We start from the raw sequence: 27,065 nt of genomic DNA, 5'->3' as shown, positions 1-27,065 counted from the left end.
TTGCCTGGACTGCTAACCAGTCTACTGACTGGTTTCCTTGCATCCATTTTATTCCCCCTCCAATCATTCTCCAAATCACAACCTGAATGACCTTTTCATAACACAAATATGAGAAGACGTTCCTCCTACTAAAGCCCTTCAATGGTTATCCTTTGCATAGGATAAAGAATTTATTTCCTTCTCTTTTTTAACATGCCCCACAAAGCCCAACATTTTCTGGCCCTATCTTTCTAACCTTACCCTGCACTTTAATTCCCCCTAAGCTAACTATACCCCAATGCTCCAGACACGAGTGGAATGTTCTCTGCACTCACACCCTGCTCCCACCTCTTGACCCACTCCTACTCTTCCTCATTGTTTAGCTCAAAGATCACGTCCTCAGATAAGTCTTTTTTGGTAAATTCTACCATACATTCTCCTACCACCATGTTCTGCTTCACAGTGGTTTTCAAAGTTGTGTATAATTCTATTGTTTTCTTGTGGTTTCTAAATTAATGTCTATTTCCTTCTGTTGCATTCTGTTGCAAGTGCTCATACATGTTTGATCTATCAACGTACTTGATCACTGGGATTTAAAATCCAGGTAAAATTCAAATCATAAATGGATGTAAGAAAAGGTGTAATCACATCATAAAGTCAAAGAATTGCTAAAAAATGTAGATACAGGGACCTGAAGGAATGACAACCATGCAACATCTCACCAAGATAGCTGAGAGGTAGAAACCTCAGCAGAGACCCAGAAAGAAATATTTGGTACAAGCGTCAATCATGCAACAACACATAACACTGGCTAGAAAATAACAGGGCACTGCCCACCAAGTTTATTCCTGACAACCACAACAGATGTGGAAAGAAATACACCCAACTCTGACTCTCTTCTCCTAACTTCCTCCATGCTGCTGGATAACTGAATAGCAGGACCACAACTGATCTAAACTTTCAGGCATTGACAAAGGAAAAGGGGAAAATATTAGAATTAGAAATCAAACTCTGTCCAATACTGAACCAGACTAGACTTCCCTCTAAGAATAAGCAAAGAAACAAATCACGTGAAATGTGAAAAAAAGAAATGCAGTTCAAAAGGAGGCAACTGCCTACCAGATAAGGAGTTACAGTGAGGAGCCATTTTACTTAATGAGCACATGCTCTGGGGTTGGGTCTATGTATGAATGTAATGCTCACAGCATGGACATCTCCTCAAGCTTAACCTAATAAAAGCCAACTTCTGCAACTGGTACTCAACTGGAGAAAGAGCAGCCTGTTTCAGTGCTGGAGGAAATACTAGCTGGGATGTCAATCTTGAGTGACGGTATGCCCACATGTATACTGTTCTGTGTGGGCAATTTAGGGGCTTTGAAAGATAAGTTTAATTGTCATTTGCCTTGGGCTGAATTTATAACCTAATTCTCAGTGATCTCATGCAGAAAACGTAATACTGCCTTCCTGCAGTAAAGAGGCTACTTTCACTTTTTATTTGCTCTATTTCAGACTTATTTGAATGTGGTATAATCCATGTTATACTTTTGTTTAAGCAAAAATGAAGGGGGGGGCTTATGGGATGAATCAAAGGCAGTGCTGAAAAACAAATTAATAGCTCTAAATGCTTACTTTAAAAAAGAAGAGGAGGTGGGGCAAGATGGAGGCAAAGGGAGGTGGGGAATTTAGTTAGTCCTCTAAAGTAACTAGTAAATACCCAGGAACAACTAGTAAATAGTCTGGAACAACTGTTGGGGGACATTTGTGACCTGACACACATCGTACACCAGTCTGGAATGGGTGGAATGGCTGAGATCACAGCACAGAATTGTAAGTAAAGCTCCCCAAACTGAGGAGCTGATGCCAATGGCACAGCAGGCTGAGTTGGAACACTTCCCTCAGAGAATTCAGATCCCAGGACCTGGGGGATAAAAAAACAAACCAGAAACAACTTAAGCTTGGCTTCTGACACCCTTGGCCCCTGGCAAGGGCAGGGTCCACCGAGAATTAAAGGCATGGCACCTCTTTATGTCAGTGGGGAGCTGCGGGCTGACAAGCGCCACCTGCTGGGCAGGATGGGAAAAGCACAGACTCTAGAGGGCTCACAGGAAAGTCCGATAACCTTCTGGGTGTCATCCTCAGGGAAATTTGATACTGATTACACCCTCCTCCTAAGACCTGGGCCCATTTGGTTCAGGAAAATCTGATTGGGTAATCAAGGAAATCAGATGCCTAGACAACACTAGGAAAAACAAAGATTATAGCCCAAAGGAACAAACTTACACTTCAGATGAAATATAGGAGTAGAAACAACTAATTAAAGATGTTCAAATAAATCAAATAAATCTTCTAAATCAAATCAACAAACTGAAGGAAAATGTGGCAAAAGAGATGAAGGATATAAAGAAGACACTGGGAGAATTCGTAAGCTTGAAAAAAACAAATGGCAGAACTTATGGGAAAGAAAGGCACAATAGAAGAGATAAAACACAAAACGGAGACTTACAACAGTGGATTTGAAGAAAGGATTCATGAACTGGAGGACATAAATACTACAGACAAATAATTAAGGGCTGACAAGAGGTACAAGACGTTTTGGGTAATGAGAATTGTTTAAAATAGAGTACGATGAGGATTGTACAACTAAGTGATATAATGCGAGATATGGATGGATTATCATGGACATAGCATATACTATGTGAATTTAGGCACCCCCTACTTTATAAGTCAAGTCCTTGTTCTTGAGGCTTGCTTGGATGAAACTTATGGTTGTAAAGGGGAGGCTAAGCCCACCTATGATTATGCTTTGGAGTCATCTCCAGAGAACCTCTTTTGATACTCAAATGTGGACTTTCTCTAAGCCTAACTGGGCAAATAAATTCATCACCCTCCCCCTGACATGGGACAGGACCCCCAAAATGAATGAGTCTTTCTGGTGATGTGGGACATGGATTCTGCAAATGAGCCTGACCCTGGCACTGAATGATCAAGAATGCCTTTTGACCAAAAGGGGGAATAAAAAGGCAAAAAAAATAAGGTTTCAGTGGTTAAGAGAATTGAGACAGATTTAAGGGGCTGTCCTGGAGGTTACTCCTATGCAAACTTCACCTAGATATGCCAAATGACTACAGTATGGCAAGCCCAAGTCAACAGTAGTCCTGAAAACCTTAAAGAATACCTCGATCCATATCTGATACACTATAAAGGTTTCACTCACTAAGCTAATTCTTCAGAAACTTAAATCCTTCAGAGAACTTCTATACCAGCCAAGTCCCAAAACCCAGAGACAATAGCCTCTTCAAGACCATCAACTAGATGTGTCCCCTTTTCTCCTAAAGTCAATACCGCTTTTCAACATGAACAAGTTGGGGTGGTCACTGCCTAGACATCCCTGAAGATTGGGAAAGTGATTAAAGTAGAGGAAGGGGTAGCACAGACAAGATGGAATTTATCAAAGGATTATGAATACTGAATCTTTATATAGTTTTCTTTTTCTTAGTGCTAGGGTATTAAAATAGCTAGAAGGAAAGAAGTGAAATGGTGGAACTGTAATACATAGCATCCTTTGAGATTTGTTCTATAGCTACCTGTTAAATTGTAATTTGAAACATATCACCTTTTTGTATATATGTTATATTTCACAATAAGGAAATAAGTGAAACTATGGTACTATGAGTCATACCAACTTTGGAAATTTCCTATATAACTACTTGTTAAAGTATACTTTGAAGGCTTTTACCTTTATATATATATGTTATATTTCACAATCGTGAAATAACCGAAACTGTGGAACTGCAACCTATAATAGTCTTTGAAATTTGTTCTCTAATTACTTGTTAAATTTCACTTGAAAAGATATCACTTCTATGAATATGTTATATCCTACAATTTAAATAATGATAAAATTAAAAAAAATGAACAAAAACCAGATGTAGCCCCCTTCTCCATAATTTCATCACCTCTTTTCAATATGAACAAGTTAGGGTGGTCACTGCCTAGACACCCCTGAAGATCGAGAAAGTGATTAAATGAAAAGAAGGGGTAGCAACAGACAAGATAGGATTTAACAAAGGTTACAAATACTGAGTCTTTATATAGTGTAAATAATTAAATCAACAAGCTGAAGGATATTAGAATAGCTAGAAGGAGATAACTGAAATGGTGGAACTGTAACCGGAAACATTCTTTGAAATTTGCTCTATAGCTATTCATTAAATTGTACTTTGAAAGTTATCACCTTTCTGTATATATGTTATATTTCACAATAAGGAAATAACTGAAATTGTGAAACTGTAACCGAAAACATTCTTTGAAATTTGCTCTACAGCTATTTGTTAAATTATACTTTGAAAGTTATCAGTTATGTATACATACTAAATTTCACAATTAAATGTATTAAAAAAAGGTACCATAAAAGAAAACTACAGACCAATAACCCTTATAAATAAAGATGCAAAAATCCTCAACAAAATACTAACAAACTGAATCCAACAGCACATCAACAGAATTATACACCATAGTCATGTGAGATTTATCTCAGGTATGCAAGGATGGTTCAACAATTGATTAATACATTAATCAATTAATGTATTACATCAAATTAACAGAAAAAGGAAAAAAAACCACGATCATCTCAACTGATGCAGAAAAGGCATCTGACAAAACCCAACACCCTTCTTGATAAAAACACTTAGAAAACTAGGAACAGAAGAAAACTTCCACAGCATGATAAAGGGCATATATGAAAAATCCACAGTTAACATCATACTCAACAGTGACAGAATGAAAGCTTTCTATCTAAGATCAGGAACAGGAGAAGGATACCCACTGTCACCACTGTTATTCCACATGTACTAGAAGTTCTAGCCAGAGCAAGAAATAAAAGGCATCCAAATAGGAAAGGAAGAAGGAAACTTTCCCTATTGGCAGATGACAAGACCCTGAAAAATTCACAATAAAGCTACCGGAAATAATGTAAACAAGTTCAGGAAAGTGGTAGGGTACCAGATCAACACCTAAAAATCAGTGGTGTTTCTATACACGAGTAATGAACAATCTGAAGAAGAAATCAAGAAAAAAAATTCCATTTACAGGAGCAACTAAAAGAGTCATGTACTGGTTTGTATATATTATTCCCCCAGAAAAAGCCATATTCTTTGATGCAATCTTGTGGGGGCAGACATATCAGTGGAGATTAAGTTGTAAGGTTTGGATTAGGTTGTTTCCATGGAAATGCGCCCCACCCAGCTGTGGGCGATAACTCTGATTGGATAATTTCCATGGAGGTGTGGTCCCACCCACTCAGCATGGGTCTTTAATTAGTTTACTGGAGCACCATATAAGCTCAGACAGAAGTGAGCTTGCTACAGCCAAGAGGGACACTTTGAAGAATGCACAGAAGCTGAGAGAGGAGCTGCAGATGAGAGACAGTTTGAAGATGGCCGTTGAAAGCAGATTTCTGCTCGGAGAAGCTAAGAGAGGACAAACACCCCAAGAGTAATTAGGAGTGACACTTTTGAGGAATTGCAGCCTAGAGAGGAACGTCCTGGGAGAAAGCCATTTTGAAACCAGAACTTTGGAGCAGATGCCAGCCACGTGCCTTCCCAGCTAACAGAGGTTTCCGGACAACACTGGCCATCCTCCAATGAAGGTATCTGATTGCTGACGACTTACTTTGAACACTTTGTTTGGCCTTAAGACTGTAACTTTGTAACCAAATAAACCCCCTTTATAAAAGCCGATCCATTTCTGGTGTTTTGCATCCTGGCAGCATTAGCAAACTAGAACAAATCAAATACCTAGGAATAAATCTAACAAAAGATGTAAAGGACTTCTTCACAGAAAAGTAAAAGACATTGAAAAAATAAATCAAAGAAGACCTAAATAAATTGAAGAACATTTCATATACATGGATTGGAATACTATTGCTAAGATGTCAATTCTACTGAAAGAAATTTATAGCTTCAAAGAAATCCCAATTAAAACCCCAACAGCCTTCTTTGCAGAAATGGAAAAACCAATCATCTGATTTATATGGAAAGGTAAGGGTCCCAAAAAGCCAAAGCCATCTTAAAAAAGAAGAACATAGCTGGAGGAATCAAAATTCCTGGTCTTAAAACTTATTACAAAGTCTCAGTATCAAAAGAGCATGGTACTAGGACAAAGACATGTATACAGACCAATGGAATCAAATTTAGAGTTCAGAAATAACACTCATGTTCATGGCCAACTGATTTTTGACAAGGGTGCCAAGTCTACTCAATGGGGAATGAATAGCCTCTTCAGCAAATGATACTGGGAAAACTGGATCTCCACTTGCAAAAGAATGAAGGTGGACCCCTACCTCACAGTATATAAAAATTCAAATCAAAATGGATCAAAGACCTAAATATAAGAACCAGAACTATAAAACTCCTAGAAGAAAATATAAGGAAGCATCTTCAGGACCTTGTGTTAGGCAATGGTTTCTTAGACTTTACACCCAAAACACAAGCAACAAAAGAAAAAGTAGGTAAATGGGATCTCATAAAAATTAAAAACTTTTGTGCAAAGGACTTTATCAAGAAAGTAAAACGATGACTTGCACAATGGGAGAAAATATTTGGAAACTACATATCCGTTAAGGATTTAATATCTAGAATATATAAAGAAAGCCTACAATTCAAGAATAGAAAGATAAACAATCCAATTAAAAAATGGGCAAAAGACTGGAATAGACATTTCTCCCAAGAAGATACACAAATTGCCAGAAACCACATGGAAGGATGCTCAACATCATTAGCTATTAGAGAAATGCAAATCAAAACCATGAGATACTATTTCACACCCACCAGATGGCTATTATTAAAAAAAGGGAAAATTACAAGTGTTAGGGAGGAGGTGGAGAAATAGGAACACTCCTGCATTGTTGGTCGGAATGTAAAATAGTGCAGCTGCTGGGGAAGACAGCTTGGTGGTTCTGCAGAAAGTTAAGCAGACAATTATCATAGGACCCAGCAATCCCATGTCAAGATATATGCCCAAAAGAATTGAAAGGAGGGTTTCGAAGAGATATTTGCACACTGATGTTCATAGCAGCTTTATCTGTAATTGCCAAGAGATGGAAGCAACCAAAGTGTCCATCAACCAATGAATGAATACGTAAAATGTGGTTTATGAATACAATGGAATTTTATTCAATTATAAAAAAGAGAGAAGTTCTGATACATGTGACAACATGGATGAACCTTGAAGAATCATGCTGAGTGAAATAAGCCAGACACAAAAGGAGAGATATTGTATGATCTCACTGATATGAAATAATTAGACTAAGCAAATTCACAGCCAGAAAGTAGAATATAAATTACCAGGGTCCAGGGTGGGGGTAAGGATTGGGAAGTTAATGCTTGAATTGCACAGAGTTTCTATTTGGATTGATCGTAAAGTATTGGTAATGGAGGGTGGTGATAGTAGCACAACATTGTGAACATAATTAACAGCACTGAATTATATATTTCAATGTGATTATAAGGGGAAATTTTAGGTTGTATATGTGTCTACCAACTACAATTTGAAAAACAGTGCCACCAACAATGCCAAGCACAAACCTAAAAAATGGAATGAAGTTTAACAGGTATGAAGCACGCTCTCAACTATTCAGAAGCAAATGATGGCACAGGTGGATAAGACACCTCCAAACTCTAGCAGACTTTCCTGGGCATTCCCATGATGACCATCAACATAGGATAATAAACATCATGAAACAAAAGAAAAACTAAAAGTCATCAACTTTATTTATTAGCAGTTGTGATAAATGAGAGACTAAGTTCATATGCATATAATTAAAAGTCATTACCAAAATATTTCAACTACTTATGTGATTTCTGTCTACATTATATGGACAATTATAAGTAATTAAACAAAAAGCTTAAAAAAAAAAAAAGAGTAAATAAAACAGTTAGATATTACCAAAAGATGACCAGAAGAGTTCAAGAAGTCAAGTCTTTCACCAGAAATGGCAATCATTTAGCTGAGATTTGTTCAGCTGAATGAAGAGGCCACACACGGAACAAGTACACTTAGTTGTCTTGGTTTAGATTCGACCTGGTTCTCTTCATGAGCATGCACATTCATGACCATGCCCAGACCCCATTTCTGCCCTGCCTTCATTATGTCAGTGTTCTCTGTCTCTGTTCATATCTTCCTCATCTGCTGCCACTCCATCCCCTCACACCTGCTGAAATCATCACATTTCACCTAATCCACTGACTTCTAAATGACTGTTACCTGTTCCATTTAGTCAGCATGTTTCAGTGCCACCCATGTCATAGCTGAAAGTCTTCTTGCTCCCTGTGGTAGACTGAATTACACACCCCAACAAAGACATATTCTTAATCTTAATCCACATTCTGGGGGGTGTGAACCTTTTGAAAATGTTATTTTTAGTTCAGATGTGGCCCAACTGTATCAGGGTAGACATTAATACGCATTATTGGAGTCCTTTATAAGGAGAAGATATTTGGACACAGTCAGTCTGAGAAGGCCACACAGGAAGAAGGTGGAAGTCAGCAGAAACCAGAAAAGCAGACACAGAGAGAGATCACCACGTTATGGAAGGCAGAGATGCAAGCCAAGGAACCCCGAGGATTGTGCCAGCACCAAAATGCTAGTCTTTGAGAAGAAAGCATGCTCTTACCAACACCTTGATTTTGGACTTCTAGCTTCCAAAACTGAGACAATAAATTCCTTTTGTTAAGCCAATCAGTGTGTGGTATCTGTCCTAGCAGCCTGGCACATTCAGAGTTTCCCCTAAACGACTTTGGAAGTAATTTTCTCTATTTCAGCTCTAGGGTTCTGAGCACTGAAGAAAATGTGGGTGAACCTGTGTACACTTTTTTCATTATAAATTAAGGCTGCTTGATTGCCTTCAATCCAGCTCAGAAACATTCCTCCAAATTGGGTTGATTTCCTTGCAGCAAATATTTCAAATCCTCTCCACTTTCCTCAAGATAATCTTTCTTTCTCTATTCCACATCTGAGCATCTAGCTTCATTCCTTCTATACTGAGATAAGATCGTGTAACTAAAACATGCTCAACTTCCTTGCTCCATCTTAATGCATCTCTGCCATTCACCATCTGAAACCTGGCGACATACTAGAATCACTTGGGGAGCTTTAAAAACAAGATGTCCACTTCCTCCAAGATATTTATTAATGACAGAAGGAAAAATGGTAGTTTTACTGTGGAAACACCACCTTAACCAAGTGATTAACATGAACATCACCAGTAATGTTATATATTGTCATCATGAGTCTACTGATATGATGTAATAAAAAGGTACAACATCAATTCTGCAGTATTCTTGCCAAAAATGTATAACCTAAATGATTCATGAGGAAACACCAGCCAAATCCAAATTAAAGGACAGTCTTCAGAATAACTGACTAGTACCTTTCAAAAGTGCCAAGTTTATGAAAGTCAAAGGAAGGCTGAAGAACTGTCCCAGGTCAAAGGAAAGTAAGGAGACGTGACAACTAAATGCAATGTATGATCCTGAATTGGATCCTGGTCCAGAAAAAAGATATTAGCAGGACAACTGATAAAATGTGGAAGAGGCCTGTAGATTATTATTTTATCAGTTATTTTCCTGATTTTGATCACTATCATATGGTTATGTAATATAACATTTGGGGAACCTGGGTGCAACTACTTTTTAAGTCTGAAAAGTTCACCAATCCTCTTATTTTGCCTTCTCTTTGCAGATTATAGGCATTCCTCCTTAGTTCCAAGGCTAGCACCACTATCTATATGTGACAGGGGAAGGGCCCCTAAGCTAGAAGGCTGGCCTTACTTCCAGTCCCTCCTGGGCAATTTACTAGTTGTGTGACCTCATGAAAACCACTTGGGTCTTATTGGACCATCTGGTAACTCAGGGTGCTGGGTCAGATGACTGCAAAGATCCATTCCTTTTCTTAAGATCTGAAATTCCAAATAAAGATCTTCCAGTTGTCTTTTGCCCTCCTGTCTATTCTCATTATTTTCGTCTCTGCTCAACCTAACCTAAAGCCTGCATGTTCACACTCTTCCTCCACATTCTCCAAGCTAGCTACTGAGTCCATGAAGCCTGCCCTTACTTCCATGGCTCTCTTTTCCTCTGAAAGCCGACACCAGCTGTTGCCTTGCATCAGCCCTTGCCTTTAGTGTTATAACTTCTTAAATGTAAGTCTCATCTCCTTAACATGTATTTAAAGGCTTTGGGAGGGCCTCATGTTTCTTCATGATACCCCATTCCAATATCTAAGATGGTGATTTACACTTGGGATGACTTCGCTATTTTGTTCATAGCCTGAATTGTCTAGGAAGGTTTTGTCAGTTGAACATGGTGTTCTGAGACTCAGATGCCACACTTGTATTGGCCAGCTAAACTCATATTATGTTTCAAGGACTCAGACTGCTTTACTAACAGTAGCCAACTGTTTTATAATACATGGTCATGAAAAGAAACGTGAGAAAATTGTCTCTCTCATAAGAAGTCCACTCACTAGACTGGAAAACGATGTAGATCATGCCTTACTGACTAGCTCGCCATTGACACATCTGGGTGAAAGGTAAAGAATTTTGTTTGAGTTCTTAATAGTTGTTTTCTTATGGCTTCTGAAAATTAATTCACCCTTTGTGATTCTTCTAAGCAGCCATAAGAAGTAGGAATTTGAAGACACCCCAGCAGGGCAGTTACAGAGGTAAGAATTTGGGGTTTGGCTGAACTCAGAATCAAAGCTCCAAGTTGGGAAGCACAGCTGCCTAACTACCAGTGGGGCCAGGCATATTAATCCAGCATGACTTTCCTACATACAGTCATTTGATAACAATTTTTAAAAAATATTTTTAATTAAAATATTTAAGTTACAGGATCAACTTAAGCAGTAATCAATATTCCAAAGTCCACACCCAAAGCTCACCTAACTAGTAGCATATAAAAACTATACTTTCTCTCCTCTCAGGGTGAGGAGGCAAGTAACTTTACTTCAAATTTTTAAGGGTAAATTTGCTAAAAATCTCCCCAAGTAGAAATAAGCCTGCAAGACTTTCCATTGCCTGCTTTTCCATTAAAAATTAAGATGAAGTGGGAAAATAAGAAATTAGCATGACAGACATTGGCACAATTTTATTGTAGGGTAATTTGGCAATATATCAAAAAGCTTCAAAGGTACTGCCTCCTGACTCATCCATTCTACTTCTAGGAATTGACCCTAGGGAAAAAGGCAAGTATACAGGATGTAAATACAAGCAGTGTTGTTTGTAATAGCAAAGAATTAGAAATAAATTATTTAAGTTCTTCTACTTAAATGGTAAAATCATGATGTACCATAAAATGAAAAAACCACGGTGAGCTTTAAAAATAATCAAGTAGATCTACACTGATGTGCAAAGACATTAACATTAAATTAAAAAAAAAAAAAACAAGCCAGGTTATAGAACAGCATGATGAACCAGTCATTTACTTATTTACTCCAGAGAAGGGGAGAGAGCTAGAATATGAATGGGAATCTATAAAAAGACACCACCACATTAACTCTAGTCATTTCATGTGGCAGTGCCATCAAGAATGAGCTTTAGCTTTTCTCTATACTCTTTTGTATTTTCTGAATTTTTTGGAATGAACATATACTAGAACATATTACTTCATAGACAGATATAAATAAAGAAGTCAGTTAAAACTACCAGATTTATAGAAGGAAAAACAGATCTCTCTCACATACACGCTCATAAACACACGTACATGCTCACACATATATGTACACAGGCACACACATACATACTTCCATGTAATCTCTACTGGGCTTATGGAAAGAGAAAGAGGAGAATGTGCAAATGAGTTAAAATGAATAGAACTTTCGCAAACAGATGTTGAAGTAAGGAGAAAGAATCTGATGACTCTAAGGCTTTGAGCCAGTGCTATAAACGCAGTATTTCTAAAACAAGTCAGTCAGAAAGATAGAGAACCAATTTTGGGGAGTCAAAAATGAATTCTGAGTTGAGCACGTTAAACTTGAAGTGCTGGCACAGCATGGAATCATGGCGTCTCAATTGTTGGAAGGGACAATAGTGGTTTTCAAACTTTTTTGAGGCCACTGATCTCCTACTCCCTTACTCCTGCCTCCCATCATTTTTCAAAATAAAAATCTTATGTAGACTCCTAATTTACAAATCAAGATAAAGTAAAACTAAAAAAGGGGATGAAGGCAGAAAGAGCATCTGAAGCCATGGCCTACCCGCTTCTCCAGAGTATCCTGTACATATATGTGGAACATAAATTTAAAAGAAAAACAAAAACACACACAACACAAACCACCCTCCCCACCCTCAATTTCTAACCAAAATAAGAATCCTTGCTATATCCTATCTCATAAGAAGTATCTATCAGGTTTCTCTAGACCAGGAGGTGGCAAACTTTTTGAGGGTCATATGGTCTCTGCTCCAACTATACAACTCAGCCATTTAGTGGCAAAGCAGTAATAGATCATATGTAAATGAAGGGCATGGCAGTATTTCAGTAAAACTTCATTTGCAAAGACATGGAATGGGTTGACCTAGTAGCAGTTTGCTTACTTCTGCTCTGGGCTACTGCTTTCTTATTCAGTCCACTAAACACAGAAAATGTTTGGTGAGTAGTTAATGGGCAAAAGGAGATGTGAACCTGAAATTAATTGCATACAATCATTAAATCCTCACAATTCTCCCTCAGAAATCTAGTCTCATGCCTTGTTTCTTTTCCTTACCTCTAATCTTTCCTCACCAAGTTCATATTCTGCCACTACCTTCAGTTATCTTTCTAAACACACATTCAATTTCACCCTGCTTAAATGACTTTGACACATTGCTGGTGGAAATGTAAGATGGTACAGCCACTCTGGAAAAGACTCTGCAGTTTCTTATAAAACTAAACATGCACTTACTACATGATCCAGCAATTGTCCTCTTGGGCATTTATCCCAGAGGAATGAAAACTTTTGTTCACAGAAAGACCTGTACAAAAATGTTCATAGCAGCTTTATTTGTAATAGCCAAAAACTAAAAACAGCCCAGATGTTCATCAGCAGGTGAATGGCTAAGCACGCTGCGGTACATCCATACTGTGGAATGCTACTTAGCTATAGAAAGGAACAAACCACTGATACACACAACTACTTGCATGGCTTTCATGGGAATTATGCTGAGTGACATCTTGAAATAACAAAATTATAGAGATAGAGAACAGATTAGAGATTGTCAGGAGTTAAGAATGGGGGAGAAGGGGATAGGGAAGAGGGGATGTGTATGGCTATTAAGGGGGAGCTCAATGGGGCATTGTGATGGTGATTACAGGAAGTTACACATGAAAAAACGGAATAGAGCTACATACACGTACACACACACACACACAAATGACTGCATGTAAAACTGGTAAAATCTGAAATAAGCCTATGGATTGTACCAATGTCAATTTCCTGGTTTGATACTGTATGTAGCTGTGAGATGGAACCACTAGGGAAAACTGGGTGAAGAGTATATGGGATCTTCCCAGTATACTTTTTTGCTATTTCCTGTGAATCAATAATTATTTCAAAATAAACATAAAAAACAAAGCAAACCATCAACAAAAGACTTTTTTAGCTCCCTCAGTATATTCTTAAGTTGTAGATAAGGCCATTTGCAATCTCCTACAACCTATATCCCAACCTCCCCTCCCACCATTCCCCTCTACCACCACCCCTTTGCAGTCACACTGAACTTGTCACTATTTTCTGAACATGCCATACTTGAGACTGTTTCACATTCTGTTCTCTCAAACTATTTGTCTGCCAAACACCTTAAAAACCAGCTTAAATGCTTCTTCAAACCTAATACCTTCTCTGTGCCTGTCTCTAACAGGCAATATCTGCTTTATACTCTTGGTTTCCACAGAATTATCATTCATACCACCAAGCATCTCTATATTATATTATTTACACATCTATTATAAGATTATAATAGATTATAAGCTCCTTAAGAATAAGGATGACTTGGTCCATGTCTCTCTTTGTCCATACGAGACAATAAAATGACTGTGTATTCAATCGAGTCAGGAATCTTTTGCAATGATGATAATGGAAGCAACGACAGTAGATGACAGCAACCCTGTCCTGCCAACTACTGTGCACATGAAGCTTGGCATAAGGAAAACATAATTCAGATGGGAATCATTATTTATAGTCACCTATTGTTTTAGAAACAATTTTGAAATTACCTACTAAGTAGAATTTTCCAAGCTCCTGTTCAGTTAATTTACATAATTGAATTTATTATAATTTACATATTACCAGTTTCTCATTACTATTGAGAAATGCTTCAAAGAACCCAGAGGTTTTTATTTGAGGGTGTGGGTGGGTTAAATCATTTATTGTTTTGTCTCTTTTTCCCTCTAAGTTTCTTTAAAACCATTCTTTAGTAATAAAGAATCATTTAAAATAAAAATCCTCTAACTGTGTATTCTTTTATATTTTCTATTTAAAATTTCAGTTCATTCTCAAAAAAAGATTTACTGAATGACCTCATTTTAAAAAGGAAATTCTTAAATCAAAACAAATGAAGAAAAAAACATGAGAGACGGAGTCTAAAAGTAAACTGACAAATCTGGTGGTGCCAAATATTTGGTGAAGAGAACAATTCTATTATCACATTAACTCATGTATTAAATGTTCTTGAGAAAACTCCTCTACTTCTCTACTAAGGAAAACACCTGAATCTTCTAAGCTGAAAAATTATGGACTATGGAAAGTCTGCTAATAATCCTCTGGTGTCAAAGATTATGCTAAACAAGTTTAGTAACCACGAGTTACCACTGAATGGCCATGCTATGAAAAGGCATCTCCCTCCTCACACTCCCCCCTTAAATATGCCAGCAAACTCGCTCCTCTCATGAAATGAGTGAATATAGTTATTCAACCCTGTGAACACATGTATTCACAGAGATGAAGGGAACCAAGTATAAGCTGAGTGAGGCAGCCATACCTTTTTATAGCAGGCAATGGGCAGAGTGTGTAAACAGTCATTATGTACACCAGATCTGTGTGGCTGTTAGCAATGAAAGAACACATCTTTTTTCTTTTCCCCCATTTACCTAAAAATAAGAATGGTAAGAGTAACCATTTTTTTAAGGTGTAAAGAAATTAGTTTTGTACAAATTCTTTAAAAAGCCATGGCATAGTTTCTGAGGAATTAATTTATTTGTATTATACACAATTGTTAATATGGCAATTGTGTGCCAAATATAACAAGTAAAAATATAAACACATTACAAATAAAACATTCAGATGTTGCATTTATAATTTTGTCTAAAAGATCACAAAGATTTAAGAATTTTATCTGAACATGCCCATGGATATAATGAATGAAACAGAAACAGGTATAATTTTACTAAGTGTTTGGCAACCTAAGTGTGAATTCCATCTCTGACAATAATAAAATAGATTACTTAGGGAAAAATCACCCATAGCTTTCCTCTTCTGGATCATGGGACTCTTAAGAGAAAACTATCCTAACTCAAAAAAAGATGAACACCTATTTTCTACGGAGGCACCTTACAAAGTATGGCATTTTACCAATGTAAGGAAGAAGCTTGAATTCCTTCTAAACGGTTAACTAAGTGGTCACCTACATCACTTCCTAGTTCACCTAGGAAACCTGCTATCTCCCAAGGACACCAACTTCTACCCATTATTTTTGTAATATTAAAGCAAAACCGGACTCCCTGTTTTACTTCCACCCACAGGTCTTAATTCTTTCTAACCTCTGCCACCATTCAGAATAAGTCTAACCATTTCTTCACATTAGACGGTCCCCTGAAAACATTTTACTAAGTTATAGTGCTTCCCTCCCTCCTCTGATATTACTCTGCTTAAATCTTTTTCTCTCTAAACCTTATATCTCCAGTTCATTTAACTATTCCTCATGTCAGAGTTTCCATGACAGCCTGATCACTCCCTTCTCAACACACTCAGTTAGTCTACATCTTCATGTGTTAATTTATCCACAAAGACCAGAAGATTATCACTTTGAATTTAAATACTATATTTCTATTATTGCAACCTAGGCTTTCAATAGCTTTTCTGGGTGCTTTATATCACAATACCTATTCTTAGGGTATACATATGTGCTTTCTAAGCCATATGTGTCCCAGTTGGTACACGGATAGTCTTTTTTCTTAATCACCTTATTGAGCTATAACTGACATATAAAAACTACCTTTATTTAAACACACAATTTGATAAGTTGTGAATTCCATTTGGATCTTTGTCAAAAATTAGGTTTCCATATACGTAAGTGTAGATTAATTTCTGGACTCTCTATTTGATTCCATTATCTGTTTGTTTATATTTATGTCAATACCATACAATTGTGATTACTGGAGCTTTATAATAATTACTGAAATTAAATAGTGTGAGCCCTCCAACTTCATTCTTGTTCCGAGTTGTTTGGATTATTCTAGGTCCTTTGTATTTCCATATAAATTTTAGAATCAGCTTGCCAATTTGTATAAAAATGTCACTGGGATTTTCATTAGGATTGTAAATGGTAAATTTACATTAGGAATGTAACAGTAAATTTAGGGAGAATTGACATTTTAACAATATTTAGTCTTCCAACCCATGAACACAGGATATTTTCCATTTATTTAGGTTTTCTTTAATTTCATTTAGCAATATTTTGTAGTTTTCAGTGTACAGGTTTTTTACTTCTTCTTTCAGATTTATCCATAAGTATTTCATATTTTTTGATACTATCACAAATGGCATCTTCTAAAACTTCAATTTCTAATTTCATTGCTATTATATAGAAATATTGCGGATTTTTGTATATTGACTTCATAACCTGCCACCTTGTTTATCTACTAGCTTTTTTTTTGCAGATCTCTTCAGCTCTTCTATGGAAATCATCATGTCATCCACAAATAAGTCAGTTTTACTTCTTCCTTTCTAATCTCGGTGCCTTTTATTTTTCTTACCTGACTGTACCAGCTAGAACCTCTGGTACAAAAGTTGAACAGAAGTGCTGTGAAAGCAGAAATCCCTGTCTTATTCTTAATCTTAGGGTAAATGATTCAATTTTGCAACATGTATAATGTTAGCTGTAGGAGATTTTCATAGATGTACTTTATTAAAAGGAATAAATCCCACTTGATCAAAATGTATTATTCTTTGAGTCTATATACACACATATGTACGTAAATACATGCATACATACGTACATATGTTCACGAGGGATATTAGCCTGCAATTTTCTTTTCTTATAATTTGGTTTTGTTTTGTAATAGCAGAGTAATGCCAGCCTTAAAGAATGAGCTGAAAATCATTCCCTCTTAAATCTTCTGGAAAAGTTCGTAAAATTGTAATATTTCTTTCTTAAATGTTTGGTAGAAATCTCTAGTGAAACCAGCTCAGCCTAGACTTTTCTTTGTGGGAAGGCTATATTAACTAACCTTTCGATTTCTTTAATAGATTTAGTGTTACTTAGGTTATCCTTTCTTGAGTAAGACTGAGTGATATGTATCTTTCAAGGGATTTGTCTATGTCTTCAAAGTTGTGAAATTTATTGACATAAAGTTGGTCACGATAGTCTCTCATTAACCTTTTAATATCTGCAGAATTTGTAGTGAAGTTACCTTTCTCATTCCAGATAGTGGCAATTTGTGTCTTTTTTTTCCTGATCAGTCTTAAGTGTTTATTGATTTTACTGATCTTCTCAAAGAGTCAGTATTTTGTTTCACTAGTTTTCTCTATCTTTTTCTGTTTTCTATTTCATTGATTTCTGCTTTTATTTTTATTTCCTTTTTTTTCTGCTTATTTTATGTTTAATTTGTTCTTCTTTTTCTAATTTAGGTTGGAAGCTTCTCACTGATTTGGGAACTTTCTTCTTTTCTAATACAGGTATTTAGTACTTTAGATTCCCCCCCAACCCTCCCACCCCCCCAAATAATGTTTTACTAGTATTCCACTGATTTTGACATGTTGTGTTCTCATTTTCATTCCAAACTATTTTACAATTTCTTTGATCCATGGGATGTTTAGACTTATGGTATTTAGTTTCCAAATATCTCAGGATTTTCAAAGTATCTTTCTGTTACTGATTTCTAATTTAATTCCATTGCAGTTATGAAACAGTTTGTATTATTTTATCCTTTTGGATTTACTGAAACTTATTTTATGGCCCAGAATATGGTCTATTTTGGTAAATGTTCCATGTACACTTCAAAAGAATTTGTATGTGTATTCTGCTGTTGTTGGATGAAATAATTCTATAAATGTCAAATCAGGGCAAGGTGATTAACAGTGTCATTCTGATCTACTAGAAAATCTTTGTGGACTTCCTGCCTACTTATTCTATCAATTATTAAGAGTAGGGTATTGAAATCTCCAACTATAATTGTGGATTTGACTATTTCTCCTTGTAGTTCTATTGGTTTTTACTTTAGGTATTTTGAAGCATAAACATTTAGGACTGTTAGGTCCTTTGCATTAATCGACCCCTATATTATCTAAAATGGCTTTCTTTATCCCTGGTAATATTTGTTGCTTTGAAATCGACTCTGCCTGACAATAACAGAACCACTCCAGCTTTCTTTTGATGAGTGTTAGCATGGTATATTTTGTTGTATCCTTCTACTTTAATCTATTTGTGTCATTTAAAGTGCATTTCTTGAGGGCCCATGTACAGTTGTATCTTTTTTCATCCACAGTGATTGTCTCTGCTTTTTAACTGGGGCATTCAGACAACTTATATTTAATGTAATTATTGATAGGGTGAATTGAATCAATCATCTTGCTATTTATTTTCTATTTGTCCCATCTATTCTTTAATCTCCATTTCTTCTTTCTCTGTCTTTTCTTTGGCTTAGTCAAATATTTTTCATGATCCTATTTTATCTTTTTGTTGACATATAGTCTGTTTTTAGACCTGAGTACCGAGTCATACACTTATCCCGAAAAAGTTTTATTAGGTAACATTATGCCCTTCCTTTGCTACCAACCCTAGCTAACTGATTCTTCTTTGTTGTCTGATTCAGTCATCCACAGAATTTCCCATCCTTCTTTAATGTTTGTCATTCACAAAAAAAGACATAGAAAGAAGAAATGGAGATTAAAGAATAGATGAGACAAATAGAAAATAAATAGCACAGACACAAACTGTATTTACTAAGCCCTTTAATTCTCCTCATATAAGTCAATAACTAGAAAGGTCAAATACTTTAGACTTGAGGACTGATCTGTGGCAGATCACTAGACTCTTCCTTACAAGCTTAGAGTGATGAACTCATCTGATCTATTGATTATAATTATTCATTCAATTATGAAAAACGTTCTCTAGTATCTTGAACTGCAGGGGAAGAGAATTAATGAACACAAAAATATATGGAAGATATCAGGACCAGGACAGAGCTCTTGAGATGTATCCTTCATCCTACTACTTCTGTGGGAGGTGGCACTAAAAGGGAGTATGAGGCTTGCCCACTGAGACTGTATGCAACTCGGAAAAAAACATATTCTTAAATTTAATCCCTTTCTGTGGATGTATAACCCATTTTAAGTAGAACCTTTTGATGAGGGTAACTTAAGGATGGGTCTAATCCTATTACTGGAGCCCTTCAAAAGACAATGAAATTTAGACAGAGAGAAAGAAAGCCAAAGGAAGCAAGAAGCTGAAATGGAACCCAGAAGACACCAGGAGATGCTGCCATGTGCCTTGCCACGTAGCAGAGGAACCAAGGATCACCAGCAATCAGCCCAGAACACCAGAAACCTCGGGGAGAAAGCATCACCTTGATGGTGCCTTGATTTGAACATAATCCCAGCTTCAAAACCATGAGCAAATAAATTCCCATTGTTTAACTTCATGATATTTGCTCTGGGAAATGTAGGAAACTAAAACAGCCACCATCACTTAATCCAGGGAAGATACGTGGCTGTGGTACTCTCTCCTTAGTCACTAACTCAACATACAATTCTTAACAACACTTTTACCAATTTCAGTTTGTTCCAGTTTTCTAGAGCTGCCATTATGCAAAATATCAGAAATGGATTGGCTTTTATAAAGGGGATTTATTAGGTTACAAATTTACAGTTCTAAGGCCATAAAAGTGTCCAGCCTAAGGCATCAACAAGAGGATACCTTCACTGAAGAATGGCTGATGGCTTCCGGAACACCTCTGCCAGCTGGGAAGGCATGTGACTGGCGTCTGCTGGTCCTTTGCTTCTGGGTTGTGTTTCAAAATGGCTTTCTCCAAAATGTCTCTGGGCTTTTGTGTATGCTCCTCTCTCTCAGCTCCTGTGTGCCCTTGCTTCTTTCTCCCAGGGCTGTTCTCTTTAAGCAAACTCTGGCCTTCATCTCTCAGTTTAGCATCACCAAACATCCTTCTGTCTGCATCTCCAAGCATCTCCAAGTGTCATCATCTGTGTCAGCTCTTGAACTCTCTTAAGTACTACAGTGAACTAATTAAGACCCACCCAGAATGGGGAGGGTCACATCTCCATGGAAACATTCAATCAAAAGGTTCCACCCAACAAGACTGGATTAAAAGATCATGGCTCGGAGGAGGGGCAAGATGGCAGCATAGAAAGGAGAGGAATTTAGTTAGCCCCCTGGAGCAACTAATAAACAACCAGGAACAACTAGTAAATAATCTGGAATAACTGTTGGGGGACAACTGTGAATGTTTCCACATCGTACACCAGTCTGGACTGGGTGGAATGGCTGAGACCACAGCATAAAATCTGTAAGTAAAAACTGCGGAACTGTGCTGAGTCACTTCCCCCCACAGCAAGCTGAGCTGCAAAACCTTGCTGTGGGAGAAATCAGCAGTCCTGGGGCAAGCAAATATAGTTCAGTCCAGCTCCAACTGGGGTTTTAACTAACAAATGTGGACTGCTGAATACAAGCTACAAACACAGACAAAGCCCTAACAACCAGACAGAGGCTTTAAGTGATGACGGACCTTAAACAGCCAGAAAACTCCTGTGTCCCAGGAAAGGGAGCCCAGAAGATCAGGTGCTAGCTCTAGTCGACAGACAAAACTGGGGTGGGCCATGGACTGGCTCTGAAAGGGGGCCTTTCTTTCCCTTTTTCTCTCTCTCAACCTGAGTTGCTCAGTGGAGAGAGCCTCAGCCATTTTCAGTTTGCATGTACTCTGACCCAGACAGGGGTGGACTCTTAACAGGGTCACAGAAAACAAAGGAGCTATTCAAATGCAGAAGATAACCCCCTGAGGACGGGAAGTATCTTTCCTAAGAGGAAGGAGGTGGGCCCAGCTATAGTGCCAGCCCTCCCTTCAGAACTCAGACCCCAGGGCCCCGGGGAAAACAGCCAAAACAGAAACTAAAGGGGCCACACCTCTTTACACCAGCTGGCAGTGACAGGCTGACAGGCGCCACCTGCTGGTCAGGTTAGGAAAAGCACAGCAACTGGAGATCTCACAGGAAAGTCTGTCAATCTTCTAAGACACACCCTCAGGGAAACCTGACACTGAATATAACCCCATTCTGATATCTGAACCCGTTCTGGTCTGGGAAAATCTAATTGGGGTAACCAAGGAAACCAGATACGTAGACAATAGAAAACTACAGACTATGCTAGGAAAAATGAAGATATGTCCCAGTCAAAGGAACAAAATTACACATCAATTAAGAGCTGAGAAACTGTTTCACTTTAATGAAACAATTAAAGATTTTCAAAGAAATATGCTAAATCAAATCAAAAACCAAATCAACAAGTTCAGGGAAGATATGGCAAAAGACATGAAGGCTAGAAAGAAAACACTGGTGAACATAACGTAGAATTGAACGTTTGAAAAAACAACTGGCGGAATCTAGGGAAATGAAAGGCACACCACAAGAGGTGAAAACCACAATGGATACATACAACAGCAGATCTCAAGAGGTAGAAGAAAACAATGAGGAACTGGAGAAGAAGACATCTGAAATCCTGCACACAAAAGAACGGATATGGAAAGAATGAAAAATATAAGCAACATCTCCAGGAATTGAACGACAACATGAAGTGCATAAATGTACGTGTCATGGGTGTCCCAGAAGAAGAGACAGGAAAAGGGGCAGAAGCAATAACAGAGGAAACAGTCAATGAAAATTCCCGTCTCTTATGAAAGACATAAAATTACAGGTACAAAAAGCGCAGCATTCCCCAAACAGAATAGAAGTGAATAGACCTACGCCAAGACACTTAATAATCAGATTATCAAATGTCAAAGATAAAGAGAAAATCCTGAAAGCAGCAAGAGAAAAGCAATCCATCACATACAAAGGAAGCTTGATAAGACTATGTACAGATTTCTCAGCAGAAACCATGGAGTTAAGAAGGAAGTGGTAGAGTAATGAAAATGTTCAAAAATTGACTGGGGAGTTTAATGCACAACTATATGATGAAGCTGTGAACTGTTGTACACTTTGGATGACTGTACGATATGTGAACATATTCAATAAAATTATATTAAAAATTGATTGTGGTGATGATGCACAACTATATGATGGTACTGTGAACAGCTGATTGTACACTGTGGATGCGTGTATGTTACATGAATATATTTCAATAAAACTGAATTTAAAAAATAAAAAAAAAGATCATGGCTTTTCTGGGGTCCATAACAATTTCAAACTGGCACACTATTTTACCTAATTCAGTAGAAATTAGATTGTGAGAGAACAAGGTGACAGTGTTTCATGTTAACTCTGCTTTGCATTACATTTTCCATATATAGAAATATTTATTGAGCTCTCCTTTTGGATGGTTTATATTCTTACAGGGGAAAGAAGTAGTAAACAAATATCATTAAGTATGTTAAGTAAAAACAGGTGCTACAGAGGAAAATAAAGTAAGATAAAGGACTACAAGAACGTCAGTGGGCACAGCTGCAATTTTAAATAGGGTGGGTTGGATGAAAAGGTGGCACAAGAGCAAAGACAGGAAACAAGGGAGTAAGCCAAGCAAAGAGCTGGGGGAAGAACGTTCTAGGCAAAGGGAACAGCCAGTGCAAAGGCCTAAAGGCAGGCATGTGAGTCAAGTATAAGGAGGAAGAAAGAAGCATGACATCATTTGATAATACAGGCCAAGACTTTCTTCATTTGTGCCTCTGAAGAAAGTTTTATACTGTTCTTCAGATAGGTTCTGCATAGTTCTTGATGACACTATTCCCTGATATTTTGTAATTTTTTGGTTGCTATTGCAACCAAATTTTTTAATGACATTTTCTAGCTAGTTGACATTTAGGGATGCTATGAATTTTCTATTCATCTAGCCACCCTAATAAATTCTTGTTTTCTAATCAATTCTCTTGGGTTTTATAACATATATGAATATCAGAACACTGTATTTTTCCCTCTTTATTTGCAAAAGTTGTATTTTTTATTTCTGAACCCTTTCTCTATTGGCAAAATTTCCAGAACAATGCTAAATAACAGGTCATAGCAAGCACCCCAGCTTATTGCAACTATCTTTAGTTTTTCAGTCAAAGATATTTCTGATGGTTTTTAATTCAGTGACTAGATTTTTTCATCTTTCCATTGTTTTCAAGGTCCCAGTTCCCTCTTCTTCACCATTTGTATTTGTTGCATACCTGCTACTTTCTTTTAAATTTTGGTAAGACTGTGAATCAGAAATTTCAGTTTTCCCCTTATTCTTAATTTATTTCAGAATAACTTAGATGATTGCTCTTCAGAGTTGTCCCTTTCCTTTGAACTGAAATTTGTTTTTAACAAAAATTCAACTATTATTCTTTGCTTTACTTATCCTTACAGAAGGAGGTCTATTCTTGTTTACTGTTGGTTTAGAGCGGGAGTTCTCAACCTCAGCATCACTGCCATTTTGGGCCAGACAGTTCTGTGCTGCGGATGGGCATCCTATGCAACATACTATGTTCAGCAGGATCCCTGGCCTCTACCCACTAGATGCTAATAACAGTCCTTCCCACAGTGTGACAACCAAAAATGTCTCCAGGCACTGCCAAATGACCCTCTGGAGGGCAAATTCACTCCTGGTTTAAATCACCACTGATTTTAAAGTCAAATAGATGATATGGATTCTATCCCTCGACACCCACTCACGTGCACACATATAAAATCACAGTAAATTTCAAAGTGGGTCCCCTTGGAGTCCTTAAGATCCTTTTGACGGGTCCATAAGGTCAAAAACACTTTCATATTAATATTAAGACATTTGATGGTGCTGGCACCTTAGCATGAATCAAGGCAGTGACACCAAACTGTACTAGCAGCCACTGTATTCTTTATCATCATGCATTGCACTCAGTTAAAAAAATTTTTTTAAGCCAATTTTACTTAAGAATGTCCATGAAGAAGAGGTAAAAAGTATTAATTTTATTAAGTCTTTAACTTTGAGTACACACACATCTTTTTAACATTTGTGTGACCAATAGGAAGTAGGCATAAAGTATTCTTACAGAAGTGTGATGGTTGTCTTAAAGAAAAGCACTCGTATGACTGAACTACGAGCTGAATGAATTGCTTTTTTATGAAAAAGTAAAAAAAGTGAATGATGATGTTTGAGAAGAGGGGGTGAGACAAGACTGGAATAAAGGTCAGGTTTTGGACTGTGGTGAATGGGGTAGCTGGAGGTAATAGTCAAGGACATAGGGAACACCAGAAGAAAACCAGGGGAGGTCTCCTCCTGAGAAGACTGTCACTAGAAGCACTGATTTCAAGAAGCCATGTAAGCCACTTCAAGAACAAAAAAACAAAATTTAAATAAACTTGAAAACCTGAATTGAAAAACGTAAGAAAAGAGTTAGAAATATGTTTATTAGATGATAGTACTGGAGAAAACTTGTGGTGTGTCATCAGTAGCACCTACTGCCTTTGGATTATATTTAAAAAACCCCAAACAATTACCTCATAATTTGTCTTACATTTGCTCCTAATGATTTAATATATAAAACAAGGCCTACAACATACCTTTTCTGCTTTTTTGTCAGAAATGTCTTGCTTTTCCAGAACGGCCATGCTCTCCTTCAGGTTCTTCACAATATCTGCTGGAGATTTGTGAGACTTTCCAAACGGGAACGGCATGACGGCGAGCAACAAAGGCCTCTGCTGCGCTCTGCCTGCTTCACCTGGGAATGCAGCACAAGGGCTCGTGTGAGAAAAAAGAAAAAAGAAAAAAAAAAAAAAAAAAAAAAGCGAGGGTGGGGTGGGCGTCAACAGAAGACCGACTTCCTAAATCCTAATCTAAGTGGAAAACTGGTGTTTGAGAAAGTCATTTTACATGACTTTCAAAATCAGCAGGATCAGATGTGGCCCTCTCTTTCTAGCTAAGCCAACTTGGCAGGTGAAATCACTGCCTTCCCCCCTACATGGGATCTGACATCCAGGGGTGTAAATCCCCCTGGCAAAGTGGAATATGACTCCCGGGGAGGAATCTAGACCTGGCATTGTGGGATGGAGAACATCTTCTTGACCAAAAGGGGGATGTGAAATGAAATGAAGTAAGTTTCAGTATCTGAGAGATTCCAAAAGGAGCCGATAGATCACTCTGGTGGGCAGTCTTATGCACAACATAGATAACCCTTTTTAGGTTCTAACGACTTGGAACAGCTGGCAGTAAATACCTGAAACTATCAAATTACAACCCAGAACCCTTGAACCTTGAAGCCAATTGTATAACAATGTAGCTCATGAGGGGTGACAATGTGATTGGGAAAGCCATGCAGATCACACTCCCCTTTGTCCAGTGTATGGATGGATGAGTAGAAAAATCGGGGGTGGGGGGGGTGCAAAAAAAAAAAAAGCACCCAGTGTTCTTTTTTACTTTAATTCTTCTTTTTCACTTTAATTTTTATTCTTATTACTTTTGTGTGTTTGGTAACGAAAACGTTCAAAAATTAATTTTGGTGATGAATGCACAACTATATAATGGTACTGTGAACAACTGACTGTACGTTTTGTATAACTGCATGGTATGTGAATATATCTCAATAAAATTGAATTATTAAAAAAAAGAATGTTAAAAAAAATCAGCAGGAACCGGGAAATTGATCAGTATATGTGGAAAATAATCATACAGACATATCTCAGAATTATAAAACACTTTGTACTTTTCGAAACACTCTTTTTCATCTGCCCTCCAAACACCCAGGTGAGATAAGGAAGGGGAAGATGCTAATGCTGAAGGCAGCAGCAGTTACCACTTACATACAATACAAGGACTACTGCCAGGCTCAATGGTAAGCACTTTAATTCATCTCATGGAATCTTTTCACACAATTCCCTGAGGGACAGAACTGCTCCCATTTACAGGTGAAGTTTAGAGAGGTTAAGGAACTGGCTCAAGGTACTAAATGGTAAAACAAATTCAGGACTGTCTTTATCCAAAGTGTCCTTCATCATCACATTATACCTCAATTACTAGGTATTTCTATTTTACAGTTGAGAAAACTGAGTTAAAAGGTAAGGAACTTAGCCAGCAGCACCAGCAACAGGCCTCTCATCTGTGTCTCTCCAGATGCCCCCTTTCCAGAGGGCAATGCTGCTCTGTTAAGCAGGGAGGTCTGCACCAAATACCACCCATACTTCCTAGGTGCACCCATCCTCCTGGTCTGGTCAGTCACAGGGCCTCCAAGCTGGAGACAACCTTGGATGGACCCTTAAGTCTTCCTTCAAATTCCAGGAAACCCCCAAATCTCTTACATGACAGTTCCAACATGTACTCTTTCTGCCTGAATGTAACCATCTCCTATGAAAGAACTCGCCGGATAAAAACCCTGGGAATGAAGACCTCCTAGAAGGTCTTAATTTTTTGTGGGTAGCAGAAAACAACATTTTTCACTACATAACCTACCATATTACATCATCCAAAAGGGGGACACACAACTATTCCAAGAAGCAGCCAGGAAAAAAAAAAGTTAAGACAAACAATGGAAGTGACTTGGGAACATGTTGGAAGTTACTAAGGAAACAACTGCTTTCACTAAGTAATCTAAAAGAAGCTATACTTATAGGCATTAAACATGCCTATTAGAAGACATCAAAAGATAATATGTCTGAGAGGAACACTACAGATCAGTTAGACTGGT

General features: G+C 37.5%; 1 protein-coding gene across 1 annotated transcript in view; it reads right to left on the bottom strand.

The window, feature by feature from the left end:
- Positions 1-27,065, bottom strand: part of CAB39 (calcium binding protein 39) — a 90,121-nt gene that overhangs the window by 35,547 nt on the left and 27,509 nt on the right. Inside the window, exon 2 of the mRNA XM_037848808.1 lies at positions 24,949-25,106. Coding sequence (XP_037704736.1) covers positions 24,949-25,062 — 114 coding nt within the window. The 5' untranslated portion in view covers positions 25,063-25,106. The remainder of the gene's footprint in view (positions 1-24,948; positions 25,107-27,065) is intronic.

Source organism: Choloepus didactylus, chromosome 9, assembly GCF_015220235.1.
Source record: "Choloepus didactylus isolate mChoDid1 chromosome 9, mChoDid1.pri, whole genome shotgun sequence".
Lineage (NCBI taxonomy): Eukaryota > Metazoa > Chordata > Mammalia > Pilosa > Megalonychidae > Choloepus > Choloepus didactylus.
The sequence above is the reverse complement of the archived record's forward strand: the minus strand, read 5'-3'. Positions and strand labels throughout refer to the sequence as shown.